At 40.3% G+C, this 17,744-nt stretch overlaps 1 protein-coding gene across 3 annotated transcripts in view; it reads left to right on the top strand.

Annotated features, from left to right (window-relative positions):
- The window catches only part of SMAP2 (small ArfGAP2), a 48,317-nt gene that overhangs the window by 15,728 nt on the left and 14,845 nt on the right, over positions 1-17,744 (top strand). For all 3 annotated transcript variants that reach the window (XM_036444146.2, XM_036444145.2, XM_036444147.2), the window contains one exon: positions 16,664-16,797. In XM_036444146.2, the coding sequence (XP_036300039.1) occupies positions 16,664-16,797 (134 nt within the window). The remainder of the gene's footprint in view (positions 1-16,663; positions 16,798-17,744) is intronic.

Raw genomic sequence — 17,744 nt, 5'->3', positions numbered from 1 at the left:
TTGGGCAGTGAGCGCAGCCGAGGTGTTACAGTAGGAATTAGTAGTTCATATAGTCCGGCCCTCCAGCTCTCTGAGGGACTGTGATCTGGCCCCCACTTTAAAAAGTTTGAGGACCCCTGATACGTAATGTTCCCTTTACAGGCTCTTTCCATTTCCATTTACATCTTCGTCCCTCGCCCCCCCCGTCTGGACCTCCTCATACTCAGTTTTGAAACACCTGGGTTTTGAAACACAGGAGTGAATATTTTCTTTTTGCAAGGGCCTATCTTCGCCTTTTGCTCTCCTCCCTTTAGCCAAGGCCGTTGTGATGACTAACATTCAGGATGCCGCTGGACTAACTGTACTTTGACCCCGGAATTCATTTCTGTCCTCTGACAGTTGGTTTAGAAATGAAAGGTCTAGCTTGTTTGGATACAGCTGTGATTCGGATAACCTGATCCTGATTTCCTGCCTATCTGCCATTTGCTGGGGCTCCTCTGACGGGTTAGGGGAGCTGCCGCACGTCATTGTGGAGGAAGTTTACATGTTCGTGATCTTGCACAAGGTTCATCTGCTGACTCAGAAGGTTTTGTGTGAAGCCTCTGCATGGGTGAAAGGCATGAGATTCCCTTCAAACAGCGGGAAAACATGTTCAAGCTATTGTAGCTATGTCAATGACAAACTTACGGAACACAAAGATCATATTAGGTCTAGTAATAATTAATGTCGTTTTCTAATACTTTTTAAATCGGATTTATTTAAACAATACAACAAAATTTAATCAACAATATAGTTGCCGTTGTTTTCTACTACTTGTGCCCAACGCTCAGGAAGCATTTTAATCCCTCTGTTGTAAAATTCTTGTGATTTTGATGCAAAAAATTCGGTCAATGCATTTTTGAGGCATTCTTCATTATTAAATTTTTTTCCAAGAAGAAAGTTTTGCAAAGAACGAAACGAATGGTAATCGGAAGGGGCAATATCAGGAGAATATGCAGGTTGAGGGAGAACTTCCCATTCCAACTGGCGCAGTTTTTCAGCAGTGATTCTTGCAGTACGCGGTCGTGCGTTATCGTGGTGAAGAATTACGCCCTTCCGATTAATCAGCGCGGGTTCTTTTTCTCTTAAAGCTTGGGCTAACCTTTCCAATTGGGCACTATACACTGCACTTGTAATGATTTGGTTAGATGGTGAAAGTTCATAATGAAGAATTCCTTTAAAATTCCACCAAACACACAACATCACTTTTTTCGCATGCAAGTCAGGTTTTGGCGTGGGCTGCAGAGCCTCATTTTTGTCCAACCACTGAGGCCGCCTTTTCAGATTAACATACAGCACCCATTCTTCATCTCCGGTAACAGTTTGCTCTAAAAACGGCAAACGGTTTTGACGAGAGAGGAGCGAACTGCAAATTGTGACTCTTTTATTACAGTTGTTGTCGGTCAACTCATGAGGAACCCATTTTCCAAACTTTTGGACTTTGCCAAGTGCACGCAATTGATTGGAAATTATTTTTTGTGAACAATTTAAAGTTGTCGCAAGCTCTTGTTGGGTAATTTGAGGATTTTGCACCAAAAGAGCTTGAAGAGCTTCTTGATCAAAATTGGACACACGGCCTCGACCACTCTTATCATCTAACGAAAAATTTCCCTCGCGAAATTTCTCAAACCAACGCTGGCATTTTCTGGCGCTAACTGCATCTTGACCAAGAGCACTACAGATGTTTTTTGCAGCCTCACTTGCTTTTCTTCCTAATTGGAACTCGTAAAGCATGCAGTGCCGAATATGCTCTTCATCCGCCATCTTCTTAGCCCTAGTTTTGCAACAGAAACCAAACCAAACACAAACTTTTTCAAGCAAAACTTGTTAATTGCACTTCACACGTTCTGTAGATACCACGTGTTTGAAGGTTATGTCAATACAAGTCAGCACCAAGCAAGATTTTAAACGAATGTTAAAAAACGACATTAATTATTACTAGACCCGATACATTCTAGGCCCATAGATTGAGCCGAAACTGGTTTGGCTCAGTGGTAGAGCGTTGGTCTACGGACTGAAAGGTCCCAGGTTCGATTCCGGTCAGGGGCATGTACGTTGGTTGCGGGCACATCCCTGGTAGGAGGTGTGCAAGAGGCAGCTGGTCGATGTTTCTCTTTCATCGATGTTTCTAGCTCTCTATCTCTCTCTCTTCCTCTCTGTAAAAAATCAATAAAATATATTTAAAAACAAAACAAAACATATCTAAATAAATAAAAATAAAAAATGGAAGAAAAAAATTTAAGATAATATATGTAAAAAAAAAAAAAGTTTTTTCCACAGAATTGGCATATTCTTATATTACACATGCTTCAAACTAAATGTCTTATGAATGGTTCCTCTAGAGTCGGGCTTCTCAACCTCAGCACTCTTGACATTTATTTATTTATGTATTTATTTCTGGTACAAAGATCTTTATTGTGCTGTATATAATATAATACAACATTAGTGGCACTGGCTAAAGAGAAGTCTTTCTTTAAGATTAAAAAGTTTTTATTGAATTTATTGGGGTGATATTGGTTAATAAAATTACATAGTTTTTAGGTGTACAATTCTATAATACATCACCTGTATATTGTATTATATTATGTGTTCACCACCCCAACTCAAGTCCCTTCCATCACCACTTATTCATTTACCCTTTTCTCCCATGCCCATTTTCTTTGTCTCTTTGTCTCTTTGTGTCTCTCTCTCTCTCTCTCTCTCTCTCTCTCTCTCTCTCTCTCTTTCTTTCTCTCTCTCTCCTTTTTAATATATTGGAATCGAACCTGGGATCTTTCAGTCCGCAGGCCAACGCTCTATCCACTGAGCCAAACCGGTTTTGGCTTCCCACGCCCATTTTCCTCTGGTAATCACCATACTGTTGTCTGTGTCTGTGAAATTTTTTTTTCTTGCTTAATCCCTTCACCTTTTTCACCCAGTCTCCCAACCCCCTCCCCTCTGACAGTCTGTTCTCTATGAGTCTATTTCTATTTTGTTGGTTAGTTTATTTTGTTCATTAGATTCCACATAAAGTAAGATCATATGGTATTTGTCTTTCTCTGACTGGCTTATTTCACTTAGCATAATTGTCTCCAGGTCTATCCATGCTGTCACAAAAGGTAAGATTTCCTTCTTTTTTTTTCTTTTCTTTTTCTTTTTAAAAATATATTTTATTGATTTTTTACAGAGAGGAAGGGAGAGAGAGAGTTAGAAACGTCGATGAGAGAGAAACATCAACCAGCTGCCTCTTGCACACCCCCTACCGGGGATGTGCCCACAACCAATGTACATGCCCTTGACCGGGATCGAACCTGGGACCTTTCAGTCCACAGACCGACGCTCTACCACTGAGCCAAACCGGCTTCGGCAAGATTTCCTTCTTTTTTATGGCCGAGTAGTATTCCATTGCGTAAAATGTACCACAGCTTTTTTATCTACTCACCCACTGATGGATACCTGGGCTGCTTCCAAACCCTGGCTGTTGTAAATGATGCTGCAGTGACCGGAGGGGTGCACATATTCCTGAGTTAGTGCTTTGGGTACTTAGGATATATTCCCATAAGAGGGCTTGCTGTGTTCTCTTTCTTGTGGGGCTGTCTGGTGCATCACAGGATATTTTTTTTTAATATCTTTCATTGATTTTTTTACAGAGAGGAGAAGAGAGGGATGGAGAGCCAGAAACGTTGATGTGAGAGAAACATCGACCAGCTGCCTCCTGCACACACCGCACTGGGGATGTGCCCGCAACCAAGGGTGCATCGCAGGATATTTACCGACCTCCCTGGCCTGTGCCCACTCGATGCCAGGAGCACCCCCACCTCCTATCAGTTATAACAACTAAAAGTGTCTCCAGACATTGGCATTGCCCCTTGGGAAAATTGCTTCACTTGAAAACCACTGCTGGAGAGGAAAGGAAGTGGCTCTGTTTGAGTGTGGGCTATTTTTAACATCCGTTTTTACATGGTTCCTCTTCCGCTTGTTACTTATCCTAGGGGAGGGGATGAGGAGCAGTCACTGGTCAGCGGCCCTATCACCCTTCTTTAGTAGCTTCTTCTAAAGATATGCTTAACCCAAATGGACACTTGGCATCCTCTGTTTTTGCTGTTGTTGTTGTTTTCGGAATAGGAGTAGGGTACTGGCTATTGCAAAGAGGAAGTTAAGCCTTGAACTTAAAGTAAGGTTAAAATGTTAAGAACTGAATGTCCCCAGAGAGTGAAGATAGTGACTTCTAGCGAACCAAGTTAGATTTAGCACTTGTTACCTGAAGTGAGGTCATGACTGATGGGAAATTAGTTTAATTATAATGTCAAGTTTTGAAATATCGAGTCCACCTTGCAGACTTGGAAATAATTGCCTGGCTATTAGCTCAGCAGTCCCTCCCTGCACACTTCCTCCCTAAGTCTGCTGTTAGACATTGAGATAGTGATCCAATTTTTAAACTCATTATGTTTGCTATAAAATGTCAATTTTAGATTGAATAAATGTATTTGCCCCAATGCCACCTTTTCTTCTTACATTCTTGACCTAACTCTGTGGTCAGCAAACTGCGGCTCACGAGCCATATGCGGCTCTTTGGCCCCTTGAGTGTGGTTCTTCCACAAAATACCACGTGCGGGCGCACACATACAGTGCGATTGAAACTTCGTGGCCCATGCGCAGAAGTCGATTTTCGGCTCTCAAAAGAAATTTCAATCGTTGTACTGTTGATATTTGGCTCTGTTGACTAATGAGTTTGCCGACCACTGCCCTAACTGGTTTGGCTAAGTGGATAAAGGGTTGGCCTGCATACTTAAGGGTCCCAGGTTCGATTCCAGTCAATGGGCATGTACCAGTAGGGAGGGTGCAAGAGGCAGCTGATGTTTATCTCTCATCAATGTTTCTAACTCTCTATCCCTCTCCCTTCTTCTCTGTAAAAAAAAAAAAAAAAAAAAAAAAGTCAATAAAATATATTTTAAATAAATAAATCTACATTCTTGGTTGGGTTGGGTGCAGAATGATGCTATTTCTGGTTGGAGTAGAGTGTGTTCTGTGAGCATCCTTGCTGGCATACTCTGGGACCCCCAAAGCTATGACGAAGCTGACACAGCCTGTGTCAGTCCCTATTCCTCGGTCCCGGCAAGTTCTGCATTCCATTTCAGCTGAGCCTTTACTGGAGTAATGGCCACATGGCGCTTTCAAGTCTTCACAGGTCCTTTTTAGAATTTTAACAACAAAGGGGAAGCAAAGAATGGAATTTACCACAAAATATATTTAAAAATTGTCATTCCTCCACCCTAGCTGGTTTGGTTCAGTGGTCAGAGCATCGGCCCATAGACTGGGTTTCTAGCTCAATTTTGGTCAAGCCTCTGTTGCAGGCTTGATCCTCATGTGGGAGGCAACTAATCAATGTGTCTCTTCACGTCAGTGTTTCTCTCCGTCTCCCTCCCTCAACATCAATGGGAAAAAAATATCTAAAAATCAATGGATATCCTTGGCTGAGGATTAATAACAATAAAACGTCACTCTTTTAAGATTTAATTGTTGACCTTTCCTTGGCTTGTTCCCAGTCCCTGCTCCACTTCCCAGTCCAGAGATCTCTGTGCCTTAGCTTTACAGGACCAGTGTAGATTCCCCCTCCCCCCCTTTTTTTTTTTAATGTATCTATATTTTAAAAAGTATTACAGATCAGTGTAGTTTCTTTTTAAAAAATATATATATATTTTATTGATTTTTCACAGAGAGGAAGGGAGAAAGATAGAGAGCTAGAAACATTGATGAGAGAGAAACATCAACCAGCCGCCTCTTGCATACCCCCCACCCGGAATGTGCCCACAACCAATGCACATGCCCCTGACCGGAATCGAACCCGGGACCCTTCAGTCCGCAGGCCGATACTCTATCCATTGAGCCAAACCAGTTTCGGCAAGTGTAGATTCTTAATTACCTTGCTTGATTTCTTTTTTCTTGGCACCAGACCCTCCTCCGTATGTAAGGTGCTGTGTAAACATCCACCACCCATGAATTTAGAACTTGACTTACAAGTAAGAGCCCAACTAGCGTTCTTGTGCTGCTGCTCACTTAGGGCCTTTTTACTCACTTCTCAGTAGGTAGGCACCCAGGCCCTTACTGAGGATAGCGACAGGAGAGACACTGTCCTGCAGGTGAAACTCAAGATTCTCCAGAAAGAATGGGGCTCCCACTTGGAGATCCAGCAGTATCTATCACATTTTAACACTAGTCTCTCGTAGGAATATTTAACAAAAAACAACAACAACAAAAAAAATCTACAAGATGCCAATTCCCCTAAACTAGTCAATTAATTTGGGGTTAAACTAATAATATTGCTAAGTTTTTTTTTGTTTTTGTTTTTGTTTTAATATTTCTAAGTTTAGCTAGTGGTATTATTGTTTAGTTGTGTGTGAAGGTTTTTGCATTGTTTTTATAACCAATCAAACCTTATTGAGATAAATATTAAGATACTTTGATAGATTTACAATAACACCTTGCTGGATTTCCTATAATGTTTCAGGTCAAACTTCAACAAATGGTTTAAGTAATAGGGGATCTTTTATTTCAGTCAAAGTATGGTAGTTATAGTGTCCCCTTCTAGAGTCTAGTGAAGTAGAAATAATGTGCTCTTAAGCATTATATGAAACACTATCTTAGGAGTTATAAGAGCAAATGTAGCATCAGTTAAATAGCCATTAAAGAAGAACAGATAAATCAAAATCACTTTTAAAGAGAGAAAACAGAGGCAAATGTTCTCCTGTGGTTGTGGATATTCAGGGGGCTGCTGCTGTGGAAGCTTAAACCTGAATGTGACCCCTGAGGCCCACTGTGGGAGAGCTTGGAATCCAAGCTCTGTTTTAGCCAATCTTTGTCTGCTCTGCCCCTTTCTCCCCCTTAACTCATTGAGCTTTTGCTCAGTGGACAGAGATGCCAACCAACTTTGTTGAGCTTTTTTTTCTCATGGGACACAATCCATCTTTATTAGAAAGAAATGCTTATTTGGCCATCTTTCCACAGGAGTTGCATTTCTTTTGGTGTCTTCATACATTTGGGGAAGTTTTTTTTATTATTATTTTTAAGCAGTAAATTCCCTCCTTGATTAGTTATCGGCAAAGTTTCACTATAGGTTCTTGATGTAGTTCAGTCAGTGTTTGTAGACAGTGTCTCTTTTTTTTTTTTTTTTTAATATATTTATTGATTTTACACAGAGAGGAATTGAGAGGGACAGAGAGTTAGAAACATCGATGAGAGAATCATCGATCAACTGCCTCTTGCACACCCCCCACCGGGAATGTGCCCGCAACCAAGGTACTTGCCCTTGACCGGAATCGAACCCGGGACCTTTCAGTCCGCAGGCCGATGCTCTATCCACTGAGCCAAACCAGTCCCGGTGACAGTGTCTCTTTTTGACAAAAGGAAATAACATTCTTGCGAGAGGGACGGGATGGGAACAAAAGTTGATTGAGTAAGTCCTTATTTTGGTCTCATGGTTCCTTAAAATGTTTGTACTTACAGAGTTCAAGGTTACTGTTTATTGTTGTTTTAGAATAGAGGATGAGGTGAGTTCTCTTTTGTGTAGATGAAAATAGGCGGGTAAACATACCTCTTAGGCCCCACTTAAATGCTCCTAGAGGCCAGTGGTGTTTCTGTGTATTTGTAGTGAATGAGGGTGGAGGGATGTAATGAGTAGAACTAAGGGAACTGGCATTAGAATTGTTCTTTTTCTTTTTTTTAATATATTTTATTGATTTTTTTACAGAGAGGAAGAGAGAGGGATAGAGAGTTAGAAACTTTGATAAGAGAGAATCATCAATCAGTTGCCTCTTGCACACCCCCTACTGGGGATGTGCCTGCAGCAACCAAGGTACATGCCCTTGACCGGATTCGGAATTCCCTCCCCCACCCTCTCCCCAGACCCTTCAGTCCGCAGGCTGACGCTCAATCCACTGAGCCAAACCAGTTTCGGCTAGAATTGTTCTTAAAACAAATACTGCTGCTTCTTCATTTTAACTCAATTTTTGTGTTAGAGTTAATGACAGGTCAAATCAAAGTGAATTAAGCTCTGTTTTCAAATCAGAGTTTATTGATTTAGGTTCTTCCTTTTTTTATTTGTTTGTTTGTTTTTTAAAGATGACCTAGTTGACTCTAGGGAGCGAGAGTTAGCAGCATGCAGAATGTGTTCTTGAAGAGCAATTTGGGACCCAGGCACCCTGTGCAGGACACGAGGCCCTGTGTCTGCGTAATGAATTCTTAACTGTTGATGTGATAGAGGAAAATATCCAGGTCAGAATAGTACAGTGGCCATGTAATCCACGTGGAGGGCATAGTTATCTCCCTTATTGTGAGCCAACTATGGTACGCACTTGGAGCAGCTTGGAAAAAAATGTGAATCATGAGTAAAAATAGAAGAAAAGATAGCCCAGATTCTGTTTTTTGTCATTTGTTCTCAGCACATAAAACCGGTCCTTTATTTTCTTTGTAAGTTTAAATATTTCCTTTCCCTTTACCAACCATCAGTGTTTTTCCTTATTTTGCTTTAAGACTCCTCTGGACTAATATAAAATCTTTACTTCAGAACTAAAGATATACAGTACTGACCTCGGAATGATCTGCATTTCGGCCAGCTCAAATTTGATGATCAACATCTCATATAGTTTTTCCTACATTCTTTTGTGAAGAAAGAAAAGTCTGAATTATTTCTTTCTATATAGTTATGCCAGCCACAAGTTAATCTGTCTTTAAAAGCAGCAAAAGACAATTGGCTTAGCTGTTTATTTTATTTTATTTTATTTTTCATTTTATACTAGAGGCCTGATGCACCGGGTCGTGTACTGGTGGGGTCCCTCGGCCTGGCCTGTGCCCTCTTGCAGTCCAGGACCCCTTGGGAGATGTTGGAGAGCCGATTTTGGCCCAATCTCTGCAGGCCAACCTAAGGGGGCACAAAATTCGTGCACTGGGCTTCTAGTATGCATATAAGATCTTTGGTAATCTCTTCCCGCCCTCCCCCTTCCCCTCTTCCCTCTTGAGATTCATGTCTGTTCCATGTTTCCATAGCTGTGCACTGAGCATCTGCTTTCTGGTGGTCAGTGCACATCATAGCTACCGGTCAAATGGTCACTTTGGCTTTTATATATATAGATATTTATTTTAAATATATTTTTATTGATTTCAGAGAGGGAGAAAGATAGAAACATCAGTGATGAGAGAGAATCATTGATTGGTTGCCTCCTGCAATCCCCACACTGGGGATTGAGCCCTCCACCCTGGGCATGTGCACTGACCGGGAATTGAATTGTGACCACCTGGTTCATAGGGTGATGTTTAACCACTGAGCCATGCCATGTGGGCATTGTTTAGCTGTTTAATGTAGAGCTACTTATTATGTGCTCTCTGTCTTACAGCTTCATGTTTTGAAAAATCATCCACTTCCTCTTTAATGTTATTTCAAATTGATGTTACATAACCAGAGTTCAGTAGAAACAACATGATGAATTAGAAAGAATGTAAACCACGGATTCTTTGTTTTATCTAAAAATGTGACCTTTAGCATGTTTGTATTTGGTACACCTTGAAAAATATATTATTAAGAGTTCCTGCCTGAACTTCAAATGAAAAGTTACCAGGGTGCACCCTAACACCACCATTCTTCAGTAGCTGCTCCTTTAATGACCACAGATCTTATCCAAGTTGTGACTTGTTCATCAGCACCCTAAGTATAGTACAAATTTAATGGAGTCTTTAAATTTTGGCCCCCCTTCCTTTCATTTTTATTGAATTTATTGAGGTGACATTGGTTAATAAAATTATATAAGTTTTGGGTATACAGTTCTATAATATATTATCTGTATATTGTATTACTAGAAGCCCAGTGCACAAATTCATGCACCAGTGAGATCCCTCAGCCTGGCCTGCGGGATTGGATCGAAACTGGCTCTCCTTAGGGGTCCCAGGTTGTGAAATGGCTAGACCAAGGGACCCCACCAGTGCACGATTGGGGTTAGGGAGGGACACAGAGGTTGGCCAGCTGGGGAGAGACTGTGGGAGGGCTCCAGGATGTGGCTGGCCTGTCTTGCTCAGTCCCAATTGGCTGGACCCCCGCAGCACCCCAACCTACCAGTCAGAATGTCTGCCCCCTGGTGGTCAGTGCACGTCATAGCGAGTGGTTGAACGGCCTTAGCATATCATTAGCATATTACGCTTTGATTGGTTGAACAGATGACCGGACACATATCCTATTAGGCTTTTATTATATAGGATGTGTTCACCACCCCAATAGGTTCTTCCTTATGTGTCTATTACATTTAAGCCAGTTTTCAGGTGGTTGTTGTTTATAATCATGTTTAAACCAGTCAGAGGCTCCATGAACTGAATTTGATTCAGTTTTTTAGATTCATCAAGACCTAATGTCTTCATGAGTTGATTATCTGTGTTGCATTTTGAGAACCATTCAATTAGCTGGTAGGACTGCAGTAGTAGAAGGGGCCCTTGGGCTCACCGTGCACCCACTCACTGTGCGGAGATCATTTCTCTACCATCCCTGAGGGTGCATCATCCAGCCTCTGCCCGAACAACTGTACTTACTGGGCTTTTACTAGTTCTGGATATGCTACATTGGTTTTCACACAACCTTAATTGTTGGAAAATTCTTTTCCCCGAGCGTGCTGAAATCAACTACCACTCATTGATGCTAGTTCTGCCTTTGGAACCTCACCAGAGCAAACTAATTCCTTTTCTGTGTGATAGCTTCACCTTTAAGGTGTTTGAAGACTTCACCCTTCAGTTCCCAAAACAGGAAACAGTTGTACACTTTTATCTTTCTTATTGATGAACTCATTTAACAAGTACTAATTTTGTATGTCCTGTTTGCAAGCATTGTGCAAAGTGTTTGGGATAAATGATGAAGGGGCATGGTCCTTGCCTTCTAGGACTCACAGTCTATTTGGGGCAAGAGAGACCTATAATCAACCAATTATAATAAGATAGTAAGTATGAGAAGAACAAAGCATACAGTGAACTATTAGCCATAGAGAAGGTCAAGATTCATTCCATTGGTGGGCCTCACAGAAGTAGACAGTGGACTACATTTTGAAGTTTGTCAAGCAGGGAATTGGGGAGAAAGCCATTCCAGGTAGGAAGAATGGTTTAGGCAGAGTGATGACCTGCTCAGAATGATTTGCTCAGCACCTCAGAGCACAGGCTCTCAAATGGCTTTCTATGTCGTGTTAAGGAGTTTTAACTTATCGTGCAGCCAGGCAGGAGCCATGGACAGTGGTGATTTTTTTTTAATGGCCTGTACTGTTATTTTTCTCATTACAAAAGTAATACAAAGTCATTGCAAACAAGTCAGAGAATATATAAACATATAGAGAAAAAAGTAGATATTTTATAACCCTACTACCTAGAAATAACAGCTCTTAATATTTTACATATATCTTTCTAAACATTTTTTCTGTGCAGACATGTACACTTATTCACATTCTTAAACAAAAATAGTATTGTTTTGCCGAAGCTGGTTTGGCTCAGTGGTAGAGTGAAGGTCTGCGGACTGAAAGGTCCCAGGTTTGATTCCAGTCAAGGGCATGTACATTGGTTTCAGGCACATCCCCGGTAGGGGGTGTGCAAGAGGCAACTGGTCGATGTTTCTCTCTCATCGACGTTTCTAGCTCTCTATCTCTCTCCTTTCCTCTCTGTAAAAAATCAATAAAATATATATATTTTTAAATAGTATTGTTCTGTGCATACTGGTTTCAAACTTCATTTTAAAATTAATATGACGTGGAAATATCTCTATATTAAATAGAGAGCTACAAAATTTTTTCTCGATTGTATGGTTATACCATAATTCTTTTATGTAATCTGTTGATGTTTCTAATTTGTATTAGAACTTTCTTAACTATATTTCTTTGTGTACTTGCCCTGTTGTTTCCTTGATGAATCCTTATAAGTGGTGGGAGGGAAGAGTCAAAGGATTTACATATTTTTTATTAATTTTTATTTTCTTAATATATGTATTTAATATATTTTATTGATTTTTCACAGAGATGAAGGGAGAAGGATAAAGAGTTAGAAACATCAATGAGAGAGAAACATTGATCAGCTGCCTCCTGCACACCTCCCACTGGGGATGTGCCCGCAATCAAGGTAAATGCCCATGACTGGAATCGAACCCGGGACCTTCAAGTCCGCAGGCTGACGCTCTATCCACCAAGCCAAACCGGTTTTGGCTTAATATATTTTTTTTTTATTTCAGAGATGAAGGAAGAGAGAGAGAGAGATAGAAACATTGATGAGAATCATTGATCGTCTGCCTCCTGCATGTCCCTACTGGGGATCGAGCCTGCAACCTGGGCATGTGCTCTGGACCGGATCGAACCCAAGACCCTTCAGTTCACAGACTGATGCTCTATCCACTGAGCCAAACCAGCTAGGGCTTTAATTAATTATTGTAAAAATTTTGCCTTAATGCTTTATGCAAGGAACTATGCTACGCCCTGAAAATATGACAGTGAATGTCACAAATCTGCTGTCTGCTCTGTGGTCCTTACATTTTAGTGGGAAAAAGATGTTATAGAGTCAAATAAATATATGCTAAAATGTGGTATCACTTGGAAAAAGTGAATGGTAAGTAGAAGTTTATTTTATTTTAATTTCTTTTTTTTTAATATATATTTTATTGATTTTTCACAGAGAGGAAGAGAGAGGGATAGAGAGTTAGAAACATTGATGAGAGAGAATCATCGATCAGCTGCCTCTTGCACACCCCCTACTGGGAATGTGCCCACAACCAAGGTACATGCCCTTGACCGGAATTGAACCTGGGACTTTTCAGTCAGCAGTCCGACGCTCTATCCACTGAGCCAAACCAGTTCCGGCTATTTTAATTTCTTTATTGATTATGGTATCACATAATTGTCCTCCTCGCCCCATTCCCATCCCTAACCCCTCCCCACGTATGCCCACCCCCTGTTGTCCATGACCACTGATTAGGCTTATATGCATGCACACAAGTCCTTTGGTTGATCTCTCCTCTTTGCCCCCACCCTCCCCTACCTTCCCTCTGAGGTTTGACAGTCTGATCGCTGCTTCTGTTTCCAGGTCTGTTTCTGTAGAAGTTTATTTTTAAAAAGTCCTTACCTTTTAGTGATATATACCAAAGTATATACAAATGAAATGATATTTGGGAATTGCCTCAAAATATTACAAGGTGTTGGGAGTGAGGGAAAGTAGGTAGAAGTATAGCTGAAATAAGATTGGCCAGAGATTGATCATTGTTGAAGCTGATGGTTAATTATACTCTGTTTTTATGCATTTGAAATTGTCCATAATGGAATGTAAAAATCAGAAGAAAAGATGGAGGTGAAGTTATAACCGATCTACATTCAGGGACCAAGGAAAGAAACTTTTCAGCTGAGACCTTTGTGGTAATGTAGGAGTTGACCAGGCAACAAGTGGTGGGTGGTGGGTGGGGAAAGAGCTTGTGGGAACAGCATGTAAAGAGGCCAGAAGCCCTGAGTAAAGAACAGGGTGGTGCTTTGAGGAAATGAAAGAAAGCTGGTGTGTCCGAGGGAAGAGGCTGGGGAAGTAGGCATGAGCCAGATCTTATAAGACCTTGGAGACCATGTTAAATATTTTATTCTTTAGTCCAACCGTGTAGAAGGAAGCTTCTATAGAAGGGTTTTAAGTAACAGAGTGGCAAGGTTACTAGTACATTTGCTTCCTTAAGGGCTCAAGCTGCTTCATGGAGAATGGTTTTGGTTCAGGGTTAGAGGAGAAGGAAATATAAAGGTAAAAGTAGAGAGACATTAGGAGGTCGTTGCACTAGGCCAAGAGATCTGGTGACCTTGGATTAATGACAGTGTTGTACAAAGAGAAAAGAGACTGATTTGAGAGATATTTTGGCCTTGGTGATGGTATAGATATGAGGGGTGAAGGAGAGAGGTATCAAAGGTGATGTGTATATTTCTGACTGATGCATTTGAGTGGTTGGAGGTATAACTGACTAAAATGGGGGGAAATGAAGTAAGAGCAGGTTTTGTAGCAAGAGATAGCTCAGTTTGTTAAAAGCATAGAAAATTTGCACCCATTTGCATTTTCACCTTTACATGAGACTACACAAAATGTTTATAATTGGAGGCCTGATCTGTACAGATTTGTGTGTTAGAAAGATTCTGGTGGGAGTCTGGAGACCAATTAATTGTTAGTCCATGAATTCTTTGAATCAGGAATCTCATCTGTATTATCTCTGCCTTTGTATCCATAATAACTATAGTGAGTGGTTGGGGGCCTTAGCATATCATTAGCATGTTGAATGGACGACTGGGCACTTAGCATATTAAGCTTTTATTACATAGGACTAGAGGCCCAGTGCACAAAATTCATGCAGGTGTGGGAGTCCCTCAGCCCAGCCTGCAACCTCTCCAATCCAGGACCCCTTGGGGGATGTCCAACTGCTGGCAGGATCAGGCCTATACCAGCAGTCAGACATCCCTCTCGCAATCCAGGACTGCTGACTCCCAACCGCTCACCTGCCTCCCTAATCATCCCTAACTGCTCTCCCTTTCCAGCCTGATTGTTCCTAATTGCCTCTGGCCACCATGGCTTTGTCCAGAAGATGTCTGGTCTATCTGGTCTAATTAGCATATTACCCTTTTACTAGTATAAATTATTGACTATATTCCTTATGCTCCATAGCAACTTGTAATTACTGGTTTTGGCTTCTAATTTTGTTCATAAACAAATATACTTTAACTATTTTATCATGAATTCTAGAATCTAGAGCAAAGGGAAAAATGTAAAGAAACATGAGATATTAACTTTTGGTCTCATTTTAAACTCTATATGACTTAGACCATATCTGAGTTCTTTTATGAAAACTATAATTAAAATAGATACACAGCCCCCTATGAAACCTCATATCTGCTTAGGTTTTTTGTTTGTGTTTATGTAACTCCCTATCATCGAAAGAAATACGTGAATCTTCTATGTGTTTATTAGCTTTAAGGCAGATCTACTGTGCAAATCTGTCCAGAAATTTGAGGGACCAAAGGTCTTTTTAAAAGATAAATCTGAGCCTATCGAATAATAGCAGTAAGATATTGGGATAAAATTTCAGACAGAGAACTCCACCTGGTGGTTATAAGGAGAATTTGAGCCTTCTGTATTTGTAGTATTTGCCATAGTATCTGAATGATATCTTTGTTTGAAAATTGCATTCTTATTTATGATAGTTGTGGATTCAAATTTCTGAGAATATCTGGCATACGATTCTAGCCTTCCTTTATTGAGACTGCTATCAAAAACTGCAGAGCAACCAAATAATTGTGTCCGACAGGACTGAAGTCTTGTGCCCTTGAGTTGTTCAAAACCCAGGGTCCTATTTGTCTCTGGAGGGAAATCATTTTGTGTCTTTTCATCTCTATTGCAACTGCTAACTTTGATATCATGCTTATTTTATGTGGTAAGTTTCTGCCTACTAGAAGGATGGAGAAGGAAATATTAGTGATTTTTCAGTAAGTATTTGTCAGGTGTTATATAAAAGTAAGTTGCTTTTCCTGTACAAAGATTATGAATAGGGGGAGAAAAAAAAGATTATGAAGAGGAGTTTGATAATTTTCCAGAGGGGTTATTAGGGTGAGCAAAGTCGGCAAGGGATGAGAGATTATGTAACCATTTTTAATTAAAATACGTAGCTGAGATTTCTTTTTTATTTCAATAAGCATCTTTACTTCATATTTTTGAATGTAGGTAATTCTATAGGGTAATGTAGGGACATCAGCTCAAGGAGAAAGGATCCTATTAACCTAATCTGGATGCATATTTTATAGGCCTGCTCGGGAGGGGAGGATAAACAAAGTTTTAAATTTCAGGTTGAACCTTAGGTTGGTATGGCATGTCTGTATCTTTTTTCCTAGTAGGAAAAGTGAATCCAGGCCCCAGCACCATTGAAATGTTGCTTAAGGGAGGGCTGTTCATGTAAGATACTAAATAGAATGCGATATAACTTTTCACTGTTCTCCTAGGACTTTTCTTTATTTAACTAACGGTATTACAACATCTACATTTCAATACTCATATCATCAGGCATGGTAAAAGGTTGCTCCATACACAAATGTCCACATATTGTATAATCCCATTTATATGAAATGTCCAGAATTGGCAAGTCTATAGAGACAGGTTAGATTTATGGTTGGCAGGGCCTGGGGGCTGGAGCAGAATTGGGAGGAAATGAGGAATGCCTGCTTATGGGTTTGAGGTTTCTTTTGGGAGTGGTGAAAATGCTCTGGAATTAGATAGTGATGATGGTTGAACATCTGTGTGAATATAGGGTGGCGCAAAAGTCGGTTTACAGCTGTGACTATGCAAAGCAGAGGGTTTATTCTTACATTATTATTTATTAATTATTGTGTTATTTTCCATATGAACTACCAGAACAAACCTACTTTTGCCTCGCCTGTATACTAAAAACCACTGTATTGTACCTTAAAAAAAATTAAAGCTAAATGAAAAAAAAGGAAAGCCTATTCATGGAGGAATGAACTAAACCAAAAAAAAAGGTGATTGAGATAACAATCCTCTCACTTACGTTCTAGCTGAAATGTTTGATAATCTAAACATTACAGTTTGAGCCTTGAATGTTGTTTTAATTTGTTCTTTATTGACTTGTTCCTGACCTTCACAGGGCCACGATGGGCCTCCTGGAACATTGGTGTGTTCATCTGCATTCGGTGTGCTGGAATCCACAGGAATTTGGGGGTGCACATATCCAGGGTAAAATCAGTTAACCTTGACCAGTGGACTCAAGAACAGATTCAGGTACTTTATACAACCCAAGAGTGTGTTACAGTAGTTCTGGGTGAATTTCAAACTGGGCACAAAGGTAAAGATAAAGGGAAGTTTAGTTGTCGAACACCTATATCCAATTCTCATACCTTAATAGTGAAAATTTTAATCTTTCTATTTAAAGTACAGATTATTCCACCTATATTTTACCTACTTCAAATCACAAATGGTTTATGGTCTAGCACCCCGTGGATTGAGAAAGATGTAAAGGAGGATCTTTGGATTATTTTCTAAGACACTGACATCTGCAGATCTAACATTTGTAGTTTTAGATATTCTCTAAAAATAAATTTAAAAAGCCCTCTCATAGACTTATAACATTTTATTGCTAAAATGCTTGCTGTTAGGTTGGTGGGTTGGGATGAGACACTAGAGTTAGGGAGTCCAGCTGGCCCAAGATCTGCACCTCATTGTGGCTTTATTGTTCTCTTCCTACATTGAAACTTTTTATAGTAATTAAGGGGGAAAATTCTTGGGGAGAGTGGATCCAAAGAAAACCAGTTGCCAAAGAGGATGATAGAAATAAGAGATTATTCTTAACCAGAACATGGCCTTAGAAATATTTTAGACTGGTGTGTGTGTGTGTGTTTTGTTTTTTGTTAATCCTCACCCGAGTATATTTTTCCCATTGATTTTTAGAAAGAGTGGAAGGGAGAAAGGGAGGGGGGAGAGAGAGAGAAACATGGATGTGGAAGAGACACATTGATTGGTTGCCTCCCAACTAGGGTCAGGGATTGAACCTGTAACCTCAGTACTTGCCTTTGCCTGGGAATTTGATGCTCAGGCCAACACTATACCCACTGAGCACACCGGCCAGGGCTTATGGATTCATTAAAAGTCTAAAGTTTAGTGTACTTTTCAGTTGCACTTTACTGTATCTTCTGAAGGAAACTACATGCCATAGAGGTATTTGGGAATTT

The sequence above is a fragment of the Pipistrellus kuhlii genome, unplaced genomic scaffold (assembly GCF_014108245.1).
Source record: "Pipistrellus kuhlii isolate mPipKuh1 unplaced genomic scaffold, mPipKuh1.p scaffold_m20_p_2, whole genome shotgun sequence".
NCBI classification, from domain to species: Eukaryota; Metazoa; Chordata; class Mammalia; order Chiroptera; family Vespertilionidae; genus Pipistrellus; species Pipistrellus kuhlii.
The sequence above is the reverse complement of the archived record's forward strand: the minus strand, read 5'-3'. Positions and strand labels throughout refer to the sequence as shown.